The sequence below is a fragment of the Corythoichthys intestinalis genome, chromosome 14, assembly GCF_030265065.1.
Source record: "Corythoichthys intestinalis isolate RoL2023-P3 chromosome 14, ASM3026506v1, whole genome shotgun sequence".
Classification (NCBI taxonomy): Eukaryota; Metazoa; Chordata; class Actinopteri; order Syngnathiformes; family Syngnathidae; genus Corythoichthys; species Corythoichthys intestinalis.
In genome coordinates, this window is record NC_080408.1 from 12,104,925 (window position 1) to 12,131,622 (window position 26,698).

At 40.0% G+C, this 26,698-nt stretch overlaps 2 protein-coding genes across 2 annotated transcripts in view; one reads left to right on the forward strand and one right to left on the reverse strand.

The window, feature by feature from the left end:
• The window catches only part of cacnb2b (calcium channel, voltage-dependent, beta 2b), a 40,498-nt gene that overhangs the window by 13,127 nt on the left and 673 nt on the right, over nt 1-26,698 (forward strand). The window contains exons 2-12 of the mRNA XM_057858022.1: nt 2,878-2,943; nt 3,117-3,239; nt 3,307-3,446; nt 3,516-3,577; nt 12,821-12,846; nt 15,111-15,191; nt 15,261-15,319; nt 17,675-17,784; nt 22,188-22,339; nt 22,424-22,519; nt 22,641-22,814. Of these exons, the coding sequence (XP_057714005.1) occupies nt 2,878-2,943; nt 3,117-3,239; nt 3,307-3,446; nt 3,516-3,577; nt 12,821-12,846; nt 15,111-15,191; nt 15,261-15,319; nt 17,675-17,784; nt 22,188-22,339; nt 22,424-22,519; nt 22,641-22,814 (1,089 nt within the window). The remainder of the gene's footprint in view (nt 1-2,877; nt 2,944-3,116; nt 3,240-3,306; nt 3,447-3,515; nt 3,578-12,820; nt 12,847-15,110; nt 15,192-15,260; nt 15,320-17,674; nt 17,785-22,187; nt 22,340-22,423; nt 22,520-22,640; nt 22,815-26,698) is intronic.
• On the reverse strand, nt 3,956-5,564 carry prdm11 (PR domain containing 11). The gene is made up of 5 exons (XM_057858024.1): nt 5,241-5,564; nt 4,950-5,162; nt 4,601-4,831; nt 4,355-4,507; nt 3,956-4,275 (listed from the first exon to the last, which is right to left on the reverse strand). Exons 1-5 carry the CDS (start codon nt 5,325-5,327, stop codon nt 4,105-4,107), a joined length of 855 nt encoding a protein of 284 aa, XP_057714007.1. The 5' UTR covers nt 5,328-5,564; the 3' UTR covers nt 3,956-4,104.

The window sequence follows — 26,698 nt, forward strand, 5'->3', positions numbered from 1 at the left end:
CGGCAGAGTCATACGCTGGAAGCCCAGCAATGTAACCGTGTGACGTCACCGCCTTGCGACGTCAACAACAATGACAACCTACTAGTTAAACTAACTTTACAAATTGTATAAAAACGAAAACATCAATATCAAATTATTTTTACTCATAACAACAATTACTGGTACCTTTTAAGAACTACAAGTCTTTCTATCCGTGGATCCCTTTAAAGACCGAGTAGTTAAAGCGCTAGCTCTTTTATTGTATCCAAGAGATAATAACAAATGAAAGTTCATTTGTTCCAGTAAGACGAATATATTGTCTCTCTCTCTCTCTAAAAGTCATCAGGATTGTTGAATAATTCAGTGGGGCTTTGCGTGTGCGTTATTGGCCTGGGTGACATTGGCTCTTAGCAGAGCTGGGTGCTGTGTGAGCACACTGTAAAAAAAGAAATCTGGCAGCTGTGGTTGCCAGAGAAATTCTGTAAAAAATACAGTTCCACTGTAAATACCATTACAGAAAAATCTGTATATTTTACAGTTAAAACCTGTAAAAAATATATTTTTTTTTAACCAGTAAACCCAACAGCTTTTTGCTGCTAAATCAGCATGAACGTGCTGCTTTTAAAACAAAATAGCGCAATAAAATTTAAATGTTTTATGTTTATTTTACATCAAATCTTATTTAATGTCATTGAAAGATTGTGATTTACCGTAAATCCAGCATTATAAAACTTATAAAACCGATCGTGAAGGGCGTGTCATAACTATGCTAGAGCAAACGAAACCACAGTCTATACATACAGTGCGTGTGTGTGTGTGTGTATATATATATATATATATATATATATATATACATACATACAGTGGGGCAAATAAGTATTTAGTCAACCACCAATTGTGCAAGTTCTCCTCCTTGAAAAGATTAGAGAGGCCTGTAATTGTCAACATGGATAAACCTCAACCATGAGAGACAGAATGTGGAAAAAAAAACAGAAAATCACATTGTTTGATCTTTGAAGAATTTATTTCCAAATTAGAGTGGAATATAAGTATTTGGTCTCCTACAAACAAGCAAGATTTCTGGCTGTCAAAGAGGTCTAACTGCTTCTAACGAGGTCTAACGAGGCTCCACTTGTTACCTGTATTAATGGCACCTGTTTTAACTCATTATTGGTATAAAAGACACCTGTCCACAAACTCAGTCAGTCACACTCCAAACTCCACTATGGCCATGACCAAAGAGCTGTCGAAGGACACCAGAGACAAAATTGTAGACCTGCACCAGGCTGGGAAGACTGAATCTGCAATAGGTAAAATGCTTGGTGTAAAGAAATCAACTGTGGGAGCAATTATTAGAAAATGGAAGACATACAAGACCACTGATAATCTCCCTCGATCTGGGGCTCCATGCAAGATCTCACCCCATTGGTGTCAAAATGATAACAAAAACGGTGAGCAGAAATCCCAGAACCACACGGGGGTACCTAGTGAATGACCTACAGAGAGCTGGGACCAAAGTAACAAAGGCTACTATCAGTAACACAATGCGACGCCAGGGACTCAAATCCTGCACTGCCAGACGTGTCCCACTGCTGAAGAAAGTACACGTCCAGGCCCGTCTGTGGTTCTCTAGAGAGTATTTGGATGATCCAGAAGAGGACTGGGAGAATGTGTTATGGTCAGATGAAACCAAAATAGAACTTTTTGGTAGAAACACAGGTTCTCGTGTTTGGAGGAGAAAGAATACTGAATTGCATCCGAAGAACACCATACCCACTGTGAAGCATGGGGTTGGAAACATCATGCTTTGGGGCTGTTTTTCTGCAAAGGGACCAGGACGACTGATATGTGTAAAGGAAAGAATGAATGGGGCCATGTATCGAGAGATTTTGAGTGAAAATCTCCTTCCATCAGCAAGGGCATTGAAGATGAGACGTGGTTGGGTTTTTCAGCATGACAATGAAAGACCCAAGTGGTGAGGGAGTTGAAAATCCGTGTTGCCCAACGACAGCCCGAAAACATCATTGCTCTAGAGGAGCTCTGCATGGAAGAATCGGCCAAAATACCAGCAACAGTGTGTGAAAAGCTTGTGAAGAGTTACAGAAAACGATTGGCCTCCGTTATTGCCAACAAAGGGTACATAACAAAGTATTGAGATGAACTTTTGGTATTGACCAAATACGTATTTTCCACCATGATTTGCAAATAAACTCTTTAAAAAATCAAACAATGTGATTTTCAGTTTTTTTTTTTTTTTTCCCACATTCTGTCTCTTATGGTTGAGGTCGACCCATGTTGACAATTACAGGCCTCGCTAATATTTTCAAGTGGGAGAACTTGCACAATTAGTGGTTGACTAAATACTTATTTGTCCCACTGTATATATATGTATATTCTCATCTGTAAATTGCATATAACATATGACTTTATTAAATCTAATACATTGATTTTTTTTTTTTGGAAAGCCTATTGAACAAATCTGTGCCAAAAAAAAACGTTTTCAGCACCTGTACATTGTAAATTTTACTGTATTGTATTGCTTATTTTATTATGTTTATTTTGCGTTTAATTTACAGTACACTGTACATTACACAAACAAGTATAGTTATTTTTACATATAAATACCCTTGAATTAACAGTTGTGCTTGGTTCTGTATTTTGCAGAATATAACTAAGTTTGACAATGAAAAACATTTTTCCCATTTACATTGTTTTAATGTCATGAATTCACAGTAGTTCCCTGTTAATTCTACGGACATTTTTTACACTGCACATTTGTATACCAGCTCTGACCAATCAGAATATCGCCTGTGTGGTCTTCGAAAGTAGCTCCTGCAAGGTACTGCGCAGTGTTAATCAAATCAAAGGAGTAAGGAATACTGATGTGTCCTCTTACAGGGAGAGCGTCACGACTCAGATGCTGTTGAGGAGAGAAACGCCCAGGTTCAGTTGGAGAAAGCGAAGGTATCTCAGATTTACTACAGCCTTCATTCGGTCTCCGAAAATGTCTGAAGGTTTAAGAGTAATGGCACTATTGTGTCGCTCAGAGCTCTCACAAGTTATTCATGAAGCAGCCATCTTGCTATGTAGGAATAAACTAATATTATATACTGAACATGATGTGTCCACATCCTCAGTACCGGCCTGTGGCTTTTGCCGTACGCTGCAACTTCTCCTATACACCAGCAGATGATGACAACGTGCCCGTGCCGGGTCAGGCCGTCACTTTTGAAGCGCGAGACTTCCTCCACGTCAAAGAGGTTAGAACTTTAAGGTGTGGCAAACACTTCAGACAATTGTTTCATGTTTTTTCTCTGATATTAACAGAAATTCAACAACGAATGGTGGATCGGGCGGCCGGTGAAGGAGGACAGCGTGGTTGGCTTCATCCCCAGTCCGGTCAATCTGGAGACCATCCTGATTAGAAGAGAAGTTCAAGCCAGGAAGGCAGCTAAGGCCCTAGCCAAGTAGGTCATTTTTAGCCGAACTTGACTTTCAAAGTGCCATTTTCATCAGATCCAATCTTTTTTTTCCAGCAAAGCGTCATCACAAGCAGCTCAAGATATGAATTCAAAGAAATACACGCCTCCTTCGCAAGGTGAGAATGAAAAGTCGGGGGTTCGAATCAACTTGTGCCTGTTGTTTCATCCTTGAGCAAGATACTTCACCCTACTTACCTCTGTGAAGTTTGAGTTGATCGTGGTCAGAAGAGCAGATGTCGTAAATTAGCTACCTCGCTCCTGTCAGACTGCCCCAGGGCAGCTGTGCCTGCAATAGTAGCTTACCACCATGGCGTGAAAGAATAACGTAAAGTAGGGGTGTGACAAATGATTGAAATGGTGTTATATCGTGATACTTTGTATCCCAAAAGGTTATCGATATGCTCCTGCCAAGAATCGAGATATCATTTTAAAAAGGTGTCAACGTCTAAAAAAAAAAAATAATAAAAGGAACCACAGTGTTTCCCCTAGGATTTTTTTATGTTGTGGTGGTGGGTGGGCCGCATCGGAGTCGGACGGCCCGACCATGTCGTGCCGCGGCAAAATTGTTTCATATCATGACAAATATTTTTTTAACATTACAACATTTATTTTTTCCAAAAACAAACCATAACAAATGAACTATTTACAAAGTGTACACCCTGTCTGTGAACACCTGATTTTCCTGTTTTTTTTCTAAAAACAGTTTGAGGGCTCTATCGTACGGGAAATCGGAAATAGGTGGTCCATTTATACTTAATGTAAGGCAAGCTGCTAGGTGATCCCCCTGCAGCCTGTTCCTTAGGTCTGTCTTCACCTACACAAGAATATCAAAATGAGAACGAAGGCACACAAGCATCTCTAACTTACATTGTACAGTTGAGCAAATGTCTTACTCTGTTCATTGTAGAGAAATCTCTCTCACAGTTAACTGTTGAAATGGGGACTGTCAATGCAATGGCAGACAGTTGACTCAAGGAAGGGTACAGTATTCCCCATTCCTCTGTCTGTGATGCCATCTTCGACATCATGCCAAGCTGGTCCATATTCTGAAACACATTCAATGGATTACCCATTAGGACTACACTGCTTCAATCCCACCTGTTTTCACAATTACCTTAATGGTTTAATTCTTATTTTACCTTGAAGGCACCGGCTTGCAGATGCTTGTATGCTAACCATTCTTGGAGAAGTTCTGGATTGTCTGGCCTTCCAAGAAACTTAGCAGACAGGGTCAGAAGATGTTGTATATTAACAGAATCATCCTCTTTGGTTGCTTGGGGTCCCAGTACATGAAATGCTCCAAGCACATCCAAGTGTTGAAAACGTCTATTGATATTTTCCACCAGGCCATCCAGATAAGGCTCCATTACCTAAATATTATGACACGTTAAAACATTTGTAATCAATTAACATTTTAAATAGACAAAATGGAAATCTATTTGATTCCCAATTTGTAATATCAATTTTATACACCCATCCAAAATGTACCTGAGTTCTAAAGCGAAACCAATGCCCCTTCCTTGTCTGCTCCTCTTCTTGGCCTCTGCATCTCTTGTGCCTCTCCTCTTCATGTGTAATCTGAAATGCACCCAGGCCAGCAGGTGCTTCCAGGTCCTCATGTAGCCGAGCAAGGAAAGAGCCTATTGTCTGGTTATCTGCAGCATCTTTAATTGATCTCAGGCATCCCTTTGTCACTGGGACCTAATGATGGCAGTCATGATACATTTTTTAAATAGTACATAAAAATCATTAACAGTATTATTTGTGACTATTATCTACCTGATCTTTGATGGCTAAAAAGTTTACATTCTCCCTTTGAAAAATCTTTGAGAGGCGAGCCAGATGTGGCAACACATCAGCTTGCATGTAGACTGCTGCAACAAATCTATATGTGCAACAAAAACTATAAAGGCCCTTGGCCAAAGGGCATTTGTTGACCTCGGTCTCTTCAGCCAAAGCAGCCAAAACTGCAGGTAAGTTTCTCTGCAGTTTGGCGATTGCCAAATGTTGAGAGAGCCAGCGGGTGTCTTTTACCTCCTGTTTACATGAGATAAAATACACCGCTTCTATACAACTGCGATATTTTATGTCTCTAAATATCCATTTTTGTCAATCTCACCGTTACTTTCAAGGCATCCAATCCAAGGGACTGTGCTGCACTTTTTAAGACAGCTGTTCTATTGGCACTGTTGTGAAAATACAGATGTAGCTGCTGCAAGTGGTCTCTGAAGGTGGACATATAGGCAACATGAGATGAAGCATCTCTACATGCCAGGGCCAGGCGATGTGCTGCACACGCTACTGGCAGCAACCAGGGGAAGTCATCCTGCAGCTGTTTTGCCACACCATTTGTCTTCCCTGTTAAAAACAAAAGTAACAATAAAAAAAGAGTAAAATATTTAAAGTATTTCTTGTTCAGGTCAGCTTTTTGTATCAGTTCTCACATACCAGTCATCACAGCTGCTCCATCCGTCCCCAACCCATACAGCCGTCCAGTAGGGATCCCTTTTTTGTACAGCACCTCTTTTATTATAGCCACAATAGTGTTTGCCTTTCCATCATTAATAGGAACAAGGTCAAGGAACTGGCTGAAAAGGTCTCCTTCCTTGTTCAGATATCTTAAAGGGTAAAAAAAACATACACAAACAGAGTCTATTTATTTTGTTTTAATCAGAATTGATTTTTAAGATGATACTCCTCCTACAATTCATACCTAACATGCAGATCCAGCTGTTTTGTGACAGACAGATCTGTACTTTCATCTACCTCTATCCCAATAGCAACAGAGGATTGGATGTCCTGGAGGATTGGCTCTTCCACCACAGTGGCTAAAATTTCCAGCATTTCATCTATTATTCGATGAGACCTGTAGTTTGTCTTTTTGCCAACCTAAGAGTGAAGGAAACACATATTAAGATTTTAAGGCTGTGAGGTATATAAAAAAAAAATTACAAAAGAAAATTACTTTTAGCTTTTTAAAATAGTCACAGCCCAGCAACTCAGCCAGATCCAAAAGAGCTGGGTAGTTTGTGTGGTGTGCCTGTTCCCTCTTGTTTAAGAAATAAAGGCACTTGAAGCCACCCAGGATTGCATCATGCTCCATTCTGATGACTGGGTCAAATGCAGTAATAACTGAAGTTCCTGTGTAAAGCAGGCAGAGATAAGCATTTTTTTCCAATTCAATTTAAAATACTTTAATTAGCCCATTATTGGAAAAACTAAATCAAAATCATAAAAATAAATCCATCTGCGGGCTTGTCTTAGACAATGCCTTATGAAAACTTCTGGCATCATGTCACATTTAACTTAAACAAACTAACCTTGTTGCAGTAAGGTTTCTGACTTGGCACAATTTTTGTGGTGCTCTGTTGCCATGTGCCGGTCAAGGTAATCAGCACGGTATATTGTTGCTCCAGCTTCAATAAATGGACGCATGGCATTCCCCTGTTTAATCGTTTGCCTATTTTGGCGGCATAACCTGCAGAACATTCCTGCAGAGCGGGACAATAAAATTAATATGAATCAATTCAACTTAAGATCAAGTGTCTTTGTGGGAGATACATTTCTGATTGTTTAAAATTACTCCCTCATGCAAACTAATATAAAATAGTGATTTGTTACAAATGAAAAATTCTCATTCCAATGCAAATTCGCCATGTTTTGTATATATATATATTTTTTTTTGGGGGGGGGGGGGGGGGTCAAGTTATGAACAATAATCCTTTTACAACACCGTAACTTAAGTTAAAACAATACAATTATGTCTGACTATGAAAAATAATACTTGCACAATTCTTAATATTCACCTTGATTTGTGTGGTACAGCCAGGGCTTGAATTTAGCCATTTCAGCCCACGTTGGGTCCCAGCCAGACTCCCGGTGTTTGCTTTTTGTTGTTGTTGACACTTCTTCCCTGGTCTGTGCGCTTTCAAGATCTGCGTGTCCAGATTTCTCCCCTCCTCCACTCGCCGTCTCAAGTACAGCGTCTCTTGAAACCTTTTGTTTCTGAATGCGGTACGATTCAATTTTTCAAGTAACGGTTGGCAAAAAAAAAAAAAAGGTTTATATAAAGGAAAATTTTAACTAGCCAGCGTTAGCCCAGGCTAATTAATTATTACGGAAGTTACGCTGGCTAATTAAATATTTCGGAACGTGACGGTCTCCATCACCACAACAATAATAGTCCTTTTGTTACCTGGACCTCGTCCTCAGGAATTTTTCTCTTGCCAAAATACTTCAAAATATAAGCGGCATGGAAAATGAATGAATGAATGAATACTCATCTGAAATTACAACCGGTGACGAATTAGCAACGAACTCGTTTTAAGCTAAAACAGGACGACTCGGGTCAACACATGCAATTAAGAATTTAAACGTTACCGTAACGAAATTAGGACACATAAAAATAGTAACTTACTTCTAATGATAATATTGAGGTCGTTATCATAGGAATAAACCAGAATTACATTGATTCATTAACTTGAAATACCTTTCTGTCGGTTTTTCTCCCGCTTTCGAACTAGTGTTGTATCGGTCGCGAACGATTCGTTCTTTTTGAACGAATTGTTTGGGTGAACGAGACCGAACTAATCACCATCTGCACTGATTCGTTCTATGAAGTTGGTGGCGCTTGTTCGCTGCGTGGGAGGGCGCTGAGCAAGCGGCAGCGTCTTCTGACATCGCACACGACCAATCAGACGCCAGCCTCATCGCGGGCAGGGGAGGGAGCGGAAACAGAATCATGGCGTATGTCACTCATTTCCACGTGTGGCCAATAAGCAGCCAGCGTGCAGGCAGGGGGGAAAGACTGAGTTTTGTCACTTCCCGTTCAGTGATTCGGTCCTCCGGTTCCTGACCTAGCTTGCTGCTAACTTGACTTTCCAGCAATGACTATGCGGTGAACGAGTCATAAAATGAAAGGAAACGACTTTGTCACATATTTGTTAACGTGGAGCCTATCAAATGCTGCTCAAAAAGACAAAAACACCACACAAATCTAGCGAGCATGGTTTAGTGTTCTACTTTACTCAACAGACTCGGGACTGTGCCTATGACGACATACTATCAAATTTACAGTAATTTAAAACACGCGTAGCTACGAGGCAAGCAAAACCGGTCGCGGTCGCGTGACGGCAGTGAAGCGGGCAGAGAACTGTCACTATATGGAGGCTTCATGGCAGCGATATGTACCTCATATGTGCACAGAAAAAAAATAATATTTAGTATGATCACCATAATACTGATTTGCAATGAAACTGTATATACATGTCAATTTTTTCCGAGTGTTTTTTTTTTTTTTTTCGTGTCAGAGGGTGTCGGTTGGTTTGACAAATTATGTCTATCCGTCCATCATGTGCTACTCAAGCGCCCCAAAAACAAAGCGCGCGGACACGGGAGATGTCGCAATATGTCTACATTTTTCTTAACAGACTAATGAGAGTAGAAAGGCGAAATCATAAAGCAAACAATTATTTCTCGTCAGCATTTGACGATCTGAGATGCGGGGACGACAGGGGAGCTGACCGGATTATTTTATTTATTAATACCAGTGCAAAAATTCAAAACGATCATCTTAATAATAAAAAACAAAAATACAACAGAGCGAGAGGTTAATGTGATGAGTTGGCCGTTCCATAATTAGAAATTAAACTTTCGATTTATTTTTATTTTCGTGACAGCAAGCATGCCGCATTGGCTGTTAGCAGCAGCATTATATATGTGAGCAAGATCATGCTAAAGAAAGTCCATGCGCCCCCGACCCCAAACCCCCCTCAAAAGGAAAATGTTTAACCGTGTCCTAATTCGAAATGCAAGCACGAGCCATGACTTTGAGCCCATAGAACTAGGACAGACGACACGGAAGTTCTCCCTCGCTTTTGCAGCAGCGGGAGGGAGACGAGGCTGTCTCTGAGAGCAGAATGATATCGCCTGTCACTCATTTCTGAAACTACGACGAGTGGTCAATGTGCAAGAGAGGGAGGGACCAAGAATGTCACTTCCCGTTCAGTTATACTGCGAAGCGGTCTTTGGTGATTCGTTCGGCAACGTCACTTCCCGTTCACTAACCGAACGATTCATTTGGGTGGGGAGGGAGATGAGGGGGGCGAACGATTCGTTGAACGATTCGTTTGAACGAATCGTTTTACTGAACGAACCGGAATGGATTCGTTTACTCAAGTGAACGACAGATCCCGTCACTATTTCGAACTTCGCTTCGGCAATGTCAGGTGCAATCTCGCAACGCGAGAGCCGATGTGATTTTCAAAATAAAGCGTGTATTTGACGTGCCATTTCAGACAACTTACGGCGAATAGTGCGTAAAATGAGCTATATACATTCATTTAGATGTCATGTTGAATTACATACATTGTAAATTAAATGCAGCTAAAAATAAAAAATAAAAAAAAATCATCTCATTTGCGAGGCGTGGCGGCTTTTATTTTGGTGTGGCGGCCCGCCACAATGTTCTCTATGTAAGGGAATCCCTGAACCAACAAGCTGCTAACAAAATCTTCCACCATAATAGTGTCTCAGTTAACTCTAAGGCTGCATTGACGGTGCACGACGCCCAATCCATTTAGACTGGGAACGTTCGTTCATTCGAAACCAGCACATTCACCGTCATTCTGTCCGATTTTCAGGGCGTTTACAGGCACTTGCTGTTCATTTTAGGGCATTTATAGGTCAGTTCCTGTTGAGTTTGAGTCACTTTCTATTCATTTGGGTGATTCCCAGCTCACTTCCTGTTCTGTAACAGGAAGTGACCCATAAAATACCCCCAAATCAACAGGAAGTAACTGAAAATCAACATGTAAATGACCCTAAATGGCCCAAAATTGGCTCATTGCCTGGCATTGGCAACCACTGACGGCCAGCGAATGAACGTTCTGCAAAGGGACCAGGACGACTGACGTCACGTTCGTTCATTCGCTGCCAACCCTCCCACTTCAAACGGATTGAACGTCTACTAATGATAAACTCATTCCAATTCATAGCAGAATTTCTGTTTATTAGTTGTTTGTAGAATATCCTAGAATGATTTCCTGACTCTTGTATCAATAATCGTTGTATCGCCATATCGTCAGATCATATTTATTGTGAGCTTTGTATCGCAAATCGTATCGTATCGTGAGGTACCAAGAGGTTCCCACTCCTAATGTAAAGCATCTTTGAGTGTCTTGAAAATATATACAGTGGTGAGAGTATTTGATACACTGCCGATTTTGCTGGTTTTCCCACTTGCAAGCCATGTAGAGGTCTGTAATTTGTATCATAAGTTCTCTTCAACTGTGAGGGACGGAATCTAATACAAAAATCCAGAAAATCACATTGTATAATTTTTAAATAATAAATTTGTATTTAACTGCATGAAATAAGTATTTGATACATTACCAACTAGTAAATATTTCGGCTCTCAGTTCTTTTTTAAGAACCCCTCCTGTTCTCCACTCATTACCGGAAGTAACTGCACCTGTTTGAACTTGTTACCTGTATAAAAGACACCTGTTAACATGCTCAAACAAACAAACTCCAACCTCTCCACAATGGCCAAGACCAAAGAGCTGTGTATGGACATCAGAGATAAAATAATAGACCTGCACAAGGCTGGGATGGGCTACAGGAAAATAAGAAAGCAGCTTGATGAGAAGGTAACAACGGTTGGAGCGATTATTAGAAAATGGAAGAAGTTCAAGTTGATGGTCAATCTGCCTAGTTCTGGGGCTCCATGCAAGATCTCACCTCGTGAGGCATCACTGATCATGAGGAAGGTGAGGGATCAGCCCAGAATTACACGGCAGGATCTGGTTAATGGCCTGAAGAGAGCTGGAACCACAGTCTTGAAGAAAACCATCGGAAACACATTACACTGTCATGGATTAAAATCCTACAGCGCACGCAAGGTCCCACTGCTGAAGCCAGTGCATGTCCAGACACGTCTGAAGTTTGCCACTGACCATCTGGATGATCCAGAGGAGCAATGGGAGAAGGTCTGTGGTTGGATGAGACCAAAATTGAACTTTTTGGTCTAAACTCGGCTCGTCGTGTTTGGAGGAAAAAGAAGGATGAGTACAACCCAAAGAACGCCATCCCAACTGTGAAACATGGAGGAGGAAACATCATTTTTGGGGGCTGCTTCTCTGCTAAGGGTACAGGACGACTGCACCGTATTGAGGGGAGGATGGATAGGGCTATGTATCGGCAGATCTTGGCTGACAACCGCCTTCCTTCAGTGAGAGCCCTGAATATGGGTTGTGGCTGGGTCTTCCAGCATGACAACAACCCAAAGCACACAGCCAAGGCAACTAAAGAGTGGCTCCGTAAGAAGCATCTTAAGGTCCTGGAGTGGCCTAGCCAGTCACCAGATCTGAATCCGATAGAAAATCTATGGAGGGAGCTGAAAGTCCGTGTAGCCCGGCAGCAGTCCCGAAACCTGAAGGCTCTGGAGAAGATCTGCATGGAGGAGTGGGCCAAAATCCCTGCTGCAGTGTGTGCAAACCTTGTCAAGGACTACAGGAAACCTTTGGTATCTGTAATAGCAAACAAAGGTTTCTGTACCAAATATTAAGTTCGATTTTTGTGATGTATCAAATACTTATTTCATGCAATTAAATGCAAATTTATTATTTAAAAATCATACAACTTGATTTTCTGGTTTGGGATTAGATTCCGTCCCTCACAGTTGAAGAGAATTTATGATACAAATTACAGACCTCTACATGCTTTGCAAGTGGGAAAACCAGCAAAATCGGCAGTGTGTCAAATACTTGTTCTCCCCACTGTATATGGCGGGAAACACTCAGGTGACTTGAAGTTTGGCTCTGAAACCACCAATTTTGGGGATTTTATGGGTGAAATACGGTAATATAACAAGGGTCGCGATGCAGAAATCGCAGACATCAAGGAGTGAGAGACGAGGACGAGATTTTCTATTTCAAATATTTACCCTTTAAATTTTTTTTTTTCCCCTCCAATTTTTCTTGTCTGGATCGATTATCATCTAAAATATCGGGGGAAATGCGACAGTAACAAATAAAAAAAACACAATTAAGCAATAGTTATGAGGTACATATCTGTGACCTATTTACAGACACTATTTTTTTCCATTGTGACGTAATTTGTTTAAAATATGCGAGTGAAAATTTTTATAAAGTCTTTTTTTTTTTTTTTTTTAATTTTTTAAAAAACGACTTTATAAAATTTAAAATACAGCAGTTTATTTTAAAGAAGGGTGCAAGAGCAGAAACTGCTCTTTCATTGTCTCTGTTTTCCGCCATAAATGAATCCAATGCATTATTATTCTTGGTATCATATTGCCATTGTGACAGTGTGTAATTTAACGCCAAGTTTTCTTTTAACAGCCAATCAGCAGGTGAAAAAGAAGCCGGTAAGTCTGTTCCTTTTGTTTAATCACATAAATGTTAATCCATTTATTTTGAGAGTCAAACCCCAGACCTCACAATTTCGAGGCAGAATCTCTAATCATTAGTCCACCACCAGGCTAGACATAGAGTAAACAGTTCCAAGATCTAGCCAGCAAAAGCCAGACTCTTTATTGGCCCAGCAGTGTATGGTACAGGATCACTGTTGTCAATTATCATTAGGGCTGCAGCTATCGATTATTTGGTAGTCAATTAATCTATCAACTAGTTAGTTTGAATAATCGAGTGATCGGATTAGGAACATTTAATACGTTGCAGAATCAATTTTAGGAGATTTAAAACAAAGGCTTGCTAAGATTGCACTTTTAAAAGAGCATTAAATTCCAACAACAACAACAAAAAATCCTCAGTGTTTCTTCAAACTATGCAGGATTGCACTTTCATTTCAAAATAAATGAAAATACCTGAGCTTCGCGTTAAACATTGTTAAAAAAATTAATATGTGATGATCTAAATACAACAGATGAACAATTGGCTGTCTTGCATAGCAAAAGTCCACTAGCTCAAATGCTATAAAATGCTAACTTTTTTTCACAATATGCTTAAGAAATCGTTCAAACACATATTCCCACAAAAAATAGCTAAATATACCTATAAACTAAATTACAAATCCACGTAATAACATATAAGCTTATGTTGGTCATAACAGAGAGCAGCTGGATTCAACCATGGTTAATGAGTTATGTAATATTCACTGTTGCCACTAGAAGGCATTTTATCCACCCAAATCATTAAAACTCAATGCAAACACTTTCAAAACAAACCATTACAATGTCACTCTACTTAAACGAATACTCAAGCAGCAAAATTTGATTTGAAGCTTTTTTTTCTCATCGAATTACTCGAGTTAATCGTTGCAGCACTAATTATCATTAAAGTGGAAGTTCCGAATTTTTGACATTAGGCTTACTGGTAATCTTCGAGTTAGCGGGGGTTTAATTAGTCGGTGGAGTTTATTTCAACAAATTCCGTGCAGTTTGTCAGTTATTTGTTAGATTTAGGGCTCTGGAGTGGCTAAGCTAGCGCGGGTCAAAGGTCCTATCTTAGCATGCCAATAAAAAAAATGATATTAACAGATCCCACGTAGTCAAACAAATTGAAAATGCAGATCATTGTTCCAAATATCCATGCGGCCAAAACAATGTCACACCAAACTGCTGTGATTCATTTTATTCTCCAGGACAATTTTTATATGCGTAATACGACCACAATAGAGAGGAGTGCTTCGGCCACTTGTGCGCATACTGCACTTGTGGAAAATCGGTCTTATCCCACTCTGATAGTACCAGTTGCGACATCAAAACGTTCCAAGCAAATGAAAACAGCAAGATGGCTGATCGCGACAAGTTTTTTTATTTTTTTATTTTGGCCGTCAAAACACATTTTGACCTCTAGCAAACCTGCCTTATCGTAAGCGATCAAATAGTGGAGGAAGAAAGACAGCTAAGGTAAATAGCACATATTGTAAACTGCCTTTGTTAGTTTTACAGCGCCATTTTGTCGAGTGACGTCAGACCCTCCCCAGAGTTGGAAGTCAGAGTTGGAAAACTCTGACTTCCCACCTTCCTCAAATGCGGCGTCAGTCCATACTGAGTCTTGACTGAATAACGGCAACGTTGTGAAATGTGCATGTAGAGGCTGTGGAAACAGACAGAAGAAATGGGCAAATGAAAGTTTCCACAAAATCCCTATGAAGAACGAGGAACAATATAAACTGCGGTTACTTGTTGCTGGCTATGACATAAACACCGGTGGAAATATTATCACTCCACACTGCAGCCTGTTCCCTGCAGAGCTGCTGGATTACAAATTTTGCTGTTCATACTACAATTATTGAAATGCAATGGTAAGTTTTAACAACTTTATCCTGAAAACATAGCCAACACTATTGATTGCATGGGTCACCAGTGTTTCTCATGCTTGGATATGTTGGTTTTTTTTTGGCATGCTAAAATGGGACTATTGACTTGTGCTAGCTTAGCCACTCCAGAGCCCTGAAACTGAAAAAAATAACAGACCAACTGCACGGAATTTGTTGAAAAGCAACTCCACCGACTAATTAAACCCCCGCTAACTCAAAGATTAAGCCTAATGTCAAAGATTCTGAACTCCTCCTTTAAAAAGATTCCTGTGTGCTTTAAGGGCATCCAATTCACTTGATGACACTTTTTCAAAATACATGAATATTTGTTTCTTTTGTTGGATACAGGGGGAGCATGTGTCCATGTACGATGTAGTGCCGACCATGCGTCCTGTTGTTTTAATGGGACCATCACTCAAAGGCTTAGAGGTGAGACCTTAAATCCCCAATTTTATTCCGGAATGGTGCATTTTGGAATTTCCTGTTCTGTCATTCCAGGTGACAGACATGATGCAAAAAGCTCTTTTTGACTTTTTGAAACATCGATTCGAAGGCAGGTCAGTTATGTGTGATACCATTCAAACTAGATTAAAACAGTATGTACTAGGGTTGTTCCGATCATGTTTTATTTGCTCCCGATCCGATCCCGATCGTTTTAGTTTGAGTATCTGCCAAACCCGATATTTCCTGATCCGATTGCTTTTTTTTTTTTTGCTCCCGATTCAATTCCAATCATTCCCGATAATTTTTCCCGATCATATACATTTTGGCAATGCATTAAGAAAAAAATGAATAAAACTCGGACGAATATATACATTCAACATACAGTACTTAAGTACTGTATTTGTTTATTATGACAATAAATCCTCAAGATGGCATTTACATTATTAACATTCTTTCTGTGAGAGGGATCCACGGATAGAAAGACTCGTAATTCTTAAAGGAAAAATACGACTTTGTATATTGTGACTAAATATTGCCATCTAGTGTATTTGTTGAGCTATCAGTAAATGATGCTGTAGCCATTTAACTGTTCTGCCCAAATGCATGATGGGAAGTGCAACCATGACTGTGCGTAGTGGCACCAATTGATATATCTTCTCTGCGTTGGGAAATAACATAGGGTGTAAAGAAAAAGATCAACTACTACCTTTCTTCCCCACATTGCTTTCCCACGATATTTCTAATTGTTGAGAGAGGGATTTTAAGGCTTTAGCCAATTAAAAAAAATGCTCCAAAGACTGCCAAAATTCACTTTACTCATTTTACGCTGCCTTTTAGCACTATATATAGGTAAATCGGCGCCATTATAGATTGAACGCGACAATGCGTGAGTGGGTCGTGCAGCGCATGCGTTAATTGCGTTAAATATTTTAACGTGATTAATTAAAAAAAAAAAAAACTACCGCTGTTAACGCGATAAATTTGATAGCCCTACCTTAAGCCAAAACAAAAGACTCTGGATGAGTGTAAGACATTTTGTCTGTAACGTTAAATACAATTAGAAAACGATTTCATTAAAAAAATATATATATATATATATACAGTGCTGCTCGAAAGTTTGTGAACCCCACAGCGATGGTCAGATTTTTTGTAAAAAAAACTAAAATAACCTTATTAAATGTTAAGTTATACCCAAATCCACAATACTGACATTCCAAATAATGGACTGAAACAAAAGAAATAGTTATATTGTCATTCTTTATTTAACAAAAGTGGTTGATTTAAGAAAAACTCAGATATCATGTGTGCAAAAGTATGTGAACCCCTTCAGTTAATAGGATATTGCGCCTCCTTTTGCAGAGATTACCTCAACCAAACGGTTTCTGTAGTGACTAATCAGCCTCTCACATCTACTTTGGGGGATTTTTGCCCATTCTTCCTTGCAGAACGCAGTCAGTTGAGAGAGGTTTGATGGGCGTCTGGCATGAACTGCTCGCTTCAGGTCCCGCCACAGCATTTCAATGGGATTTAGGTCTGGACTTTGACTGGGCCAGTCCAGAACACGAATCTTCTTCTTTTTCAGCCATTCCTTGGTTGTATTGCTGGAATGCTTTGGATCATTATCATGTTGCATGATCCACCTTCTGCCAAGCTTTAACTTCAAAACAGATGGCGTCAGGTTATGTTCTAGGATTTGACAATATTCCTCAGAATTCATGATTCCCTGGACTATGTGGAGTTGTCCAGGTCCTGAGGATGAAAAGCAAGCCCAGATCTTGACATTCCCACCTCCATGCTTCACTGTTGGGAGAAGGTTCTTTTGGTGGTATGCAGTGTTGACTTTTCGCCAGACATGGCGGTTTTGGTTGTGACCAAACAGTTCAATTTTGCACCTACATCAGTTGATGAAAACTCTTTTTAATTTAGTCTCGACAACACAACTGTTAAAAAAACAAAAAAAAAAAACTACTGAATTGATTGATTAGGAAATCAGGTTGAAATAATAGAAAATTCCAAAATGTTGAGGGGGTTCACAAACTTTTGAGCAGCACTGTATATATATATATATATTAAAAAAAGGCATGTCCGATATTTTTTTGCCGATTCGGATACTTTGAAAATGACGTGATCGGACCCGATCGATCGGCATCCCGATCGATCAGGACATCTCTAGTATATACGTACATACATGGGGCTCCTCGGTTTTCAGCAGTGTTATGTTCCTATAAACCATAGTACAACCTACGCTAACATGGCTGTTAAGTCAGAATTTCAGTCAAAAATTGTATGAAAACTAGGCCATAAATATAAAAACAATCAAATGGGAAAACAGTAAACATAAAGGAATATGAGCATGCCAAATTGCTCATAGCTTTTCATTTATAACTTTAAAATCACAAATGTTTTATCATTTTAACCGAGGATCCCAAGTATGTTACGTGTGAAATGTTAAGAAATCTCTCCCATAGAATCACAATTACACGGGTGACAGCGGACATCTCTTTGGCCAAGCGCTCCATACTCAACAATCCGGGGAAAAAAGCCTTAATTGACCGCACCAACACCCGCTCCAATTTAGGTACGAAATTTAGCTTTATGCTAATAATGCCTACCAATGTAACTACTATCAAATAATGGGACGTACCGTACTGTCTTTACTTTTTGTCTCTCTCATTGCACTTTTGTCACAGATGCTGCTGGTATGTATAAATTCACGTAATTCAGAGTGTTCAGGGTTAGATTGCCGCTTCTTCCTGCTGATCTTCCCTGTTGTACCGAGTGTCAAATCCCTCCTGTCTGCTTTTGCAAAATAGATGATTGTTTCATAGATCTTCATGAATCTTGACACAATAGCTACTGTTGAGGAATTGTAGAACTATGTGAGGGCTGACAGTGATCATTCACTCCCAACCTTACCAACATAACAAATCCAGCAGAACCTTGCTGTAATTGTTGTGTTTTGCGCCTGGTCTTGCTGGTGATGTAAACGTGTGTTTTCGTGTGTATTGATATATGGCGGAAAACACTCAGGTGACTTGAAGTTGCGCTCTGAGACCCGCAATTTGGCCACATTTCAAAATTGTCCGATATGCATGTGTGATACATCATTGGAAAAGCTTAAAATCTCAATTTTCAGAGGGAAGAAAACATTTGAACAGGAGGGCATTAAAAAAAAAAAGAAAAAGTTTTTTAAACAGCAAAACCGTATCTGGAGGTGAGAACACACGAGAGCGGAATTACAGACACCATGACTTTAACGAGATATTGCGAACTTACCTTGTTTCGATCCAAAAACTCCATGTAGCATATATCACTGAGTAGAGGTGTGCGAAATTTCTGATTCTTAGATTATTCGCGATTCGGCCGTGGAAGATTTGAGAACGATTCACAAGCATCCAAATTCCGATTATTGAAATATATCAAGTAAAGCGGAAGTAAAACGCACTCCGCGCACTGCGCGGTCTTCGGGACGCAATGAGGAACGGAGCGAGAGTAGCTAAACATCATGCTTGTCATTACCCGGCCCCTCGGGTAATGCCAACGCTTAACTCTCGGCTCTAGCTCAACTCATGCCGTGAGATAAAAAAATAACAACATACCTGACTGCTGCCGACAGCTGCTACAAAGTACGTCCACATAATTGTACGGTAGATATCATATTTATATAGGACTAGATGCAATATACTCGGTGGCGTTAGCAGCACATGTACAGAAAGCTAGATGCGGGCGTTAGTAAACGGCTGCCATCATAAAGCAGTAGGCTTCCCTGCAAGGCTGTTGTAGCGAACCTTCCAAGCGAACTTAATTAACTTTTTATCTAAAATACTCCTAAATCGGTAAAATATTGACTTGAATCTATCTTTAAAATAGTTTTAAAACTTTCACATGTCGAAAGTAGACAAAAGGGAAATTATGGAATAACGGGAGCCATTTTAACAACTTTAACGGTTGATTCACAAAAATAAATTAATTGAATGTAGTTTAAAGCTGCTGATACAGAATGGGGATTTGAGTATATTATTTATTGTTTTTGACTGTTAACTTGATACTGAAATAGTCGTTTATTTAAGCCTGCGAGGCTTTTTTTTTTTTTTTTTTTTTAAGTTTTTGTAACTAATGTACAAAACATTAAAATCAGCTAATAGCAGGGGGGGGGGGGGGGGTAGTCATAAATAATCGATATATAATCGAATCGTAGCCTCTGAATCGTAATCGTAATCGAATCGTTAGGTGCCCAAAGATTCCCACCTCTATCACTGAGTGTCAAGACACAGCTGTGAAAGGCCACAGGATTTGGGGGGGATTTTATGGGTGAAACATGGTAATATAACAAGAGTCGCAATGCAGAAATCGCAGACATCAAGGAGTGGTCGAGATGTTCTTTTTCATATATTTACCCTTTTAAACTTTTTTTCCCCCCAATTTTTCTTTGTTTGGATTGATTATCATCTAACATATCAGAGAAAATCTGACAGTAACAAAAAATACAATTAAAGCGATAGTTATGAGGTAGATATCCGTGATGTTTTTACAGACGCCATTTTATTCATTGTGATGTAATGTGTTTAAAAGTTTAAAATATGCGGGTGAATAATTTTTTTTAAGTTTTCTTTTTTTAAACCAAATATTAGATATCAATTAAAGATTCAAAGCTAAAAATGACATTTTGAATAATAAATTTACTTTTGCAGTCCAATAGCAGCCCAGCACCAGTCAACGTAAACAGTAACTTTAGCTGCTGTTGGCTTTGTGCTACTGGTAGCGATGTCTTTGGACAGCTTTTTTACGGGGAAAAGGCCACCTGCTGAGACAGAAGAGGAGCCTACAACCAAGTTATTCTGCATAATATGTGGCTAAAAGATAGCAAACGAGGCAACAAAAGCAAATGTACTAAGAGCATCATACCTCATGGCGAACCGTATTGCTAAAGCTATGAAACCTTTCTGACAAGGCTGCACCAAAGGACCCAAATGCTCGACAGTTCAATTCTAACAAAAGTTTATTTTTCAGTTCATACGGTTAATTAAAAATAAGATAACGAAAAGTCACAGCAACAGCTGGACACCAATGAACTGAGGAAATTCCACAAAAAACAAAAGGTATTAGTTCTAAAACATCAATCGTGGTCAAACAGGGATTACACAAGGATGTGGCAGGATAGCAGACAAACCAACACCGGGCAAGCTTGGACGCAGACTATTTATACAGAGGGTCACAGGTGGACACGATCAGCCTGATTGGCAACAGCAGGAAGTGAAGTTAACTCAAGGAGGCACGCCACTTCCAAAATAAAAGAATCTGACATGAACCAACACAAAACATTAACAAGACTTCTGAAACGTGACACTTTTACAATTGGAGAAGAACTCATTATGCTCGCGACCACGGATTTATGCCGACAAGTATTAGGAGGGGCCGTTGTTGAAAAAAAGTTGATTCAGTGTATGGTGAGTGATATTTTCCTTGCACTTAATATTCATATTTAGGCTCTACGTGTTATTTTATATTTACTGACCAGTGGCGCCTCCAGAAAATTTTCACAGGGGTGGCCAGATGGGGCCACTTAACATCTTGGGGTGGCCAAAACTAAAAGCCATAATTTCAGGTTTTAATTATATTATTCCAGTAAAAAGGTCAGGGGAAAACTATCAGAAAGACTTAAAGGACACGGCTACTGATATACTTTGGTGTATTGTGTAATATTTGATGTTAGTAATGATTTAATGTGCATAGTCCATAACTGTCCAGTCAACATTTTGAGTTCCACAACAATTCTGTTTTATTGTGTTATGTGTATATTAGGCATAAGGTGTACATTTAACTAGGGCTGTCAAACGATTAAAATTTTTAATTGAGTTAAACACAGCTTAAAAATTAATTGATCGCAATTCAAACCATCTCTAAATATGCCATATTTTTCTGTAAATTATTGTTGAAATGGAAAGATAAGACAAGACGGATATATATATTCAACATACTGTATATAAGTACTGTATTTGTTTATTATAACAATAAATCCACAAGATGGCATTAACATTATTAACATTCTTTCTGTGAAAGGGATCTTGTAATTGTAAAGACTTGTAATTCTTAAAGGATAAATGTGAGTTTGTATATTGTGACTAAATATTGCCATCTAGTGTATTTGTTGACCTTTCAGTAAATGATACTGTAGCGACTTAACTGTTCTGCCCAAATGCATGATGGGAAGTGGTGCAACCATGACTGTGTGTGGTGGCTGCAAATGCTATATCTTCTCTGCTAGGGGTACACTACAGAGTGTTAAGAAAAAGATCAACTCCTGTCATTCTTCCCCACGTCGCATCCCACAATATTTATAGTTGCTGTGGGAAAGATGACAAAGCTTTTGCCAATTAAAAGCACGGCCCAAATGAATTCCTGTATCTACTCCACTCTGCCTCTTATCTCTGTATATAAGTAAAACGGCGCCATTGTAGGCTGTTTGCGGCAATGCGTGAATGAGTCGTACTGCAAATGCGTTAATTGCGATAAATATTTTTCACGTGATTAATTAAAAAATAATTAATTACCGCCCGTTAATGCGATAAATTTGACAGTCCTACATTTAACAAAACAAAATAAATGCATTCATTTGGGATGAACTGCATAACTGATGCTACAACAATCTAACGATATACTGGCAAGCGGGGTGGCCAGTGGGGTGGCCAACCAATTTATAGGGGTGGCTGTAGCCACCCCTGGCCACCCTCTGGTGGCGCCACTGTTACTGTCATTTTCTGCCACACATTGCCGGTCTGTGAAAAAAAGCTCACATTACACCGGGCCATGGTGCAAAAAAGGTTGGGGACCACTGAATTACTGAATAAGCTTTCTGCTGTTGAGAATATCCTGTTTAGGAATAAAAATCATAATGCATGAATGAAGTGTTGATTCTCAAAAAAATAAATAACACAGCTAAGTGAATGAGGAACACATCCCCTTGTGCTTGTACTATTCCAGCCCAGATACAAGGGGAGGTGGAGCGCATATTTGAACTGGCCCGCAGCCTACAGTTGGTGGTGCTGGACGCGGACACCGTCAACCATCCCTTACAAGTGTCGAAGACCTCCCTGGCCCCCATTCTTGTCTACGTCAAGATTTCCTCTCCTAAGGTCAGCACCACATGTGAAAAGATTTTATCTTGAAACACCAATTCTTGAAGAAATATACACATGTTTGACTGAACCTTTTTGCAGGTGTTAACCAGGCTGATCAAAACCAGGGGAAAGTCTCAAACTAAACATCTAAACGTTCAGTTGGTGGCTGCAGACAAACTCGCACAGTGCCCGCCGGTCAGCCTGAATAAGCATACCAGAATAAACACACAAATATGGATATCCATTGATGTTTATCTTACTAGTATGACTAATATCTGCATATATCTATTTTTTGGAAACTGTGTTTGCTCCAAAGGAAATGTTCGACGTCATATTGGACGAGAACCAGCTGACAGACGCCTGCGAGCACATTGCAGACTATCTGGAGTCATACTGGAGGGCCACGCATCCTCCCGAGATGGAACCCACAAACAATCTGGTGGCTCGGCTGGCCGAGAACACGCTGCCCACCAGTCCCACCGCTATACCGGTAAGGACCCGTGACACATCATAATAGCCTTTTAACACTAGAACTACCAAGGGTGGATCAGTTGATACAAATCACTTTTTTAACCAGAGAAGGATCATCTGACCCTACTCAGCATATCTTTTGTGAGCACTATGGTCATCATTAGTCATTCCCATTCACACTCGCACAACCACAGGGTTGGATTGCTCCAATTAGCATCTTGAGTGTTTGCAGGGCAGGGGTGCCTTGGCTAATGGGGGAAGTGTAAACTGGTGTTATTCTAGCTGCCCTGTTGTCACTTTCAAGCCCAGAAAACAGGTTGCGGTTAAAAAGCCACCATACAATAGACCAGGGGTGGGCAATTATTTTTCCCCAGGGGCCAAATGAGAAGCAGAAAATATTGTGGAGGGCCGGACCAAAATTTGAAATCTACTCGTTATTAATTTTATTTCAACATTGAAATAAGTAAATTGTATTGTTTACAGAAGCTGGTAAGAGTATGTGTTATTGTTAGATAATGAGAGAGTGAGGTTGTTTTACAAAAAACCTGAATTTATTCAGTGAAAACAGAGGTAAGTTTGCTACATTTTTGACTGCTTTTCAGTCACATTACCACAATGCTTTATTTTTAACTTTCTATAACGATACCACAATAATGTAACATAACTCAACATTTTTATCAAACTGCCAAACAGTGCAGAACAAACATGTTTCAGTATTTTTTTTTCTTCAGCGAGAGAAATCTAGCCTCTGTTGAGCTTTAACAAGAGCATCAAGGTCAGGTTGAATGTTTGAGGTGGAGATGTGAAGCACATCTGACAGATGGTCTTCAGTCAGAGAGGACCTGTACCTGGATTTGGTAAACTTCATTACTGAGAATGTTTGCTCACATGTGTAGGTAGAAAAACACCAAATAAACACCAATTTATGCTCAGCGTCAAGTTCAGTCACTTTATCTTGCATCCGTTTCAAAAGTCCTACTATTTCCCGGTCAGATTGGGACAACCATCAGTAGTGACTCCTACCAGTTTGTCCCATTTCAGTTCAAGCTTGTCCATGCATGCGTTTACCTTGAACAAATCACTCCCCGTGGTTGTTCCTTTCATTGATCTCACTGCTGCCAGCTCCTCCGTAATCGTGAAATCCTGTGTTATTCCTCGGAGAAACACGAGTAACCGCGCCGTGTCGCGGACGTCACAGCTCTCGTCCAAAGCCAAGGAGAAAAAGTCAAAACTTGCTACTCCACTTTTTAGCTGAAGTCGGAGATTCTCCGCGATGTCCTCCACCCTTCTGGTCACCGTTCGCCTGGACAGCGGGACTTTCTCAAATGCTTCTTTTTTCTCCGGATATATTAGTGCTGCAGAGTCCACCAAGCACTCTTTCACAAACTCTCCCTCCGAAAACGGCTTACAGTTTTTAGCGATTTTATGAGATATCACAAAGCTGGTCTTGGTTGCTGCATCCCGGGCTGCATATAGCTTGGTAAAATAGCCTTGTTGTTTTTCTAGCTTCGCTAGCAAATCTTCAGATAACCGCGCTCTTCCAGCCTCAGTCAGATGTCCGTATTTTTCTGCATGCTTCGTCTCGTAATGCCTACTCACGTTGTATTCCTTAAACACGGCGACCTGCTCACCACAAAGTAAACACACGGGTTTACCACCGACGTCTGTAAATAAATATTTAGTTGTCCATATTTTTTTTAAAACCACGAACTTTAGCGTCCACGTTTCTTTTTTTGGCGTATGCAGACATTTTAGGGTTACCATTGAGTTGCTGCTAGTCACATGCACTCAGACTTGTTTCAGTACCTGGACGTAAATGACGTACGCATGCCGTAAACAGGTTTCAAAGTAAAAGCCCGGCTGTTTTAGTCCACGCATTACGCACAATTTTGAAAGTAGGTTTTATTTTCTTAAGTCCAAGCAACCTTTCGCGGGCCAGTCAGAGTGGGTCCGCGGGCCGTATTTGGCCCGCGGGCCGTAAAATGCCCGGGTCTGCAATAGACCAAACTACTGACATGATGTGACTTTTCTTTTTAAGCGTTTACTTGTTCCTTCAACGCTTCCAGTTTTATCCTCTGTGTTAACCAAATGGAACATACTAGTCAGTAGGCCTGAACGATATTGGAAAAAACTATTGTTGCGATTTTTTGGGGGGGTTGCGATATATTGCGATATTATATTGCGATAATATATATATATATTTTTTAAAAGAAATTTTCACTAGATGACTTGAATAGCTGTTTGGAAAGACTTTGGATGACTCACCATCACCACAGTGTACAGTGATCCCTCGTTTTTTGCGGTCAATGCGGACCAGAACCCGCCGCGATAAGTGAAAAACCGTGAATTAGCACCCCCCCAATTTTTTTATTTGTGTGTGTGTGTTTTTCGTGCTCAATGTATTTATTCAGATTTAGCATTGGAAAGAGATACATATAATTTTTTTTCTCACCTTTTCCCCCAAAATGATTTTAAAAAATGTATATAATTAATTGATTTTTAAGCACTTCAAATGGCATAATTATGATCAGTTTTAAACATAACTGTCCAGCCAAATCATTTTTGAACAAGAATAAAGTACTGCAGTAGATAAATGCTTGGCTTTATTAAATGCTTCTGTTTATCTCCCTTAGCTGTGACCGTTGGAGTGACATGTAGAAATTTCAAACTTCTCATGATACTTCTGACGTCTCCACACACACACACACATTAATTCCAGCACGGCTTCCTTGCAGAAACTGTTTAACAAGTTAAACGATGATTAACAGATTCCCGTGTGAAGTCTTTGGCCAGATCAAAGCCATCGTTAACTTTAATAAGCAAGTGCCGCAGTCACTGAGAGGAACAAAGGGCTGGGAGAGCGAGGGTGTGAGGCTGTGCGCGGAGCAGAAAGCAAGGCGTATGTGGATTAACTATCGCGCACGCGGACATCGTGAAGGTGATGTTTAAACGATATATCGTTCAGGCTTACTTGTCAGGTTTTCTTTTCTTTTTACTTCATGCATGGAACCATACTGTGGTCAGACTCACAGTATGTCTCAAATTACTGCATGTGTGTGTAAACTGTATGGAGACAGAATGGTGCCATTGGATGGTTGTCTTAGGGCAATGAACACCTTTAGAGGCCATTTTCTCTCCCCCTTCCAAATAATCTTGTCCAGTTGGACAAAACAGTTGTTGCTTGTTGGACAGTGAACTGCTCAGGCAGGCAATCGGGCGGACAACCTTTTTACATCTTCCAAAAGCTGCAGTTTGCCTACTGTACAAGTGCCGCTGTAATAAAAAAAAAACAAAAAAAAAACATATTTTATATGGTGACATGTGACACTTCGTCCCATTCCCGGGGCTAGGTGTTGGAGGTTGCTGACGAAGCAATTTTTCATTCTGCGCCTTATTTGCGTCCACATAAGAGTGAGCCAATTCCTTTGCAAGACCCACCAAGAAGTCCACCTTTTTCTCTTATATTCAAGATGCTGATTGCAGCTATCCAGGGTGAAACCCCCCTTTCACACCTAGGCAGCGACTCCACAGGAGTGTGTAGGGGGGTGGCCTGCTTGATTGCTTCTTTCTATTGTTTGACTAAGCCCAGTAGTCAGTTTGGTATCTGGGTCATTTGACACCTTTCTGGTATTTCTTTATAGCCCAAAAAACGGGGACTTCCAGTGTTAATGTCTAGTCATCTCATACCACATCCTACCCATTCCCGGAAGGACACATTATACTATAAATATTGCAGGAATGCTTATAATATATTGACTTTTGCTTCCATTTATTCATCTGACATTTCATTTCTCCCCATCATCCTACCTCGTCCCTGAAAAGATGCTGAAGTGAATTTTCTGGTGAGTGACAAATCATCCAGGTCCACTAGATCATTGAACTGATTATAATATCATTACTTTA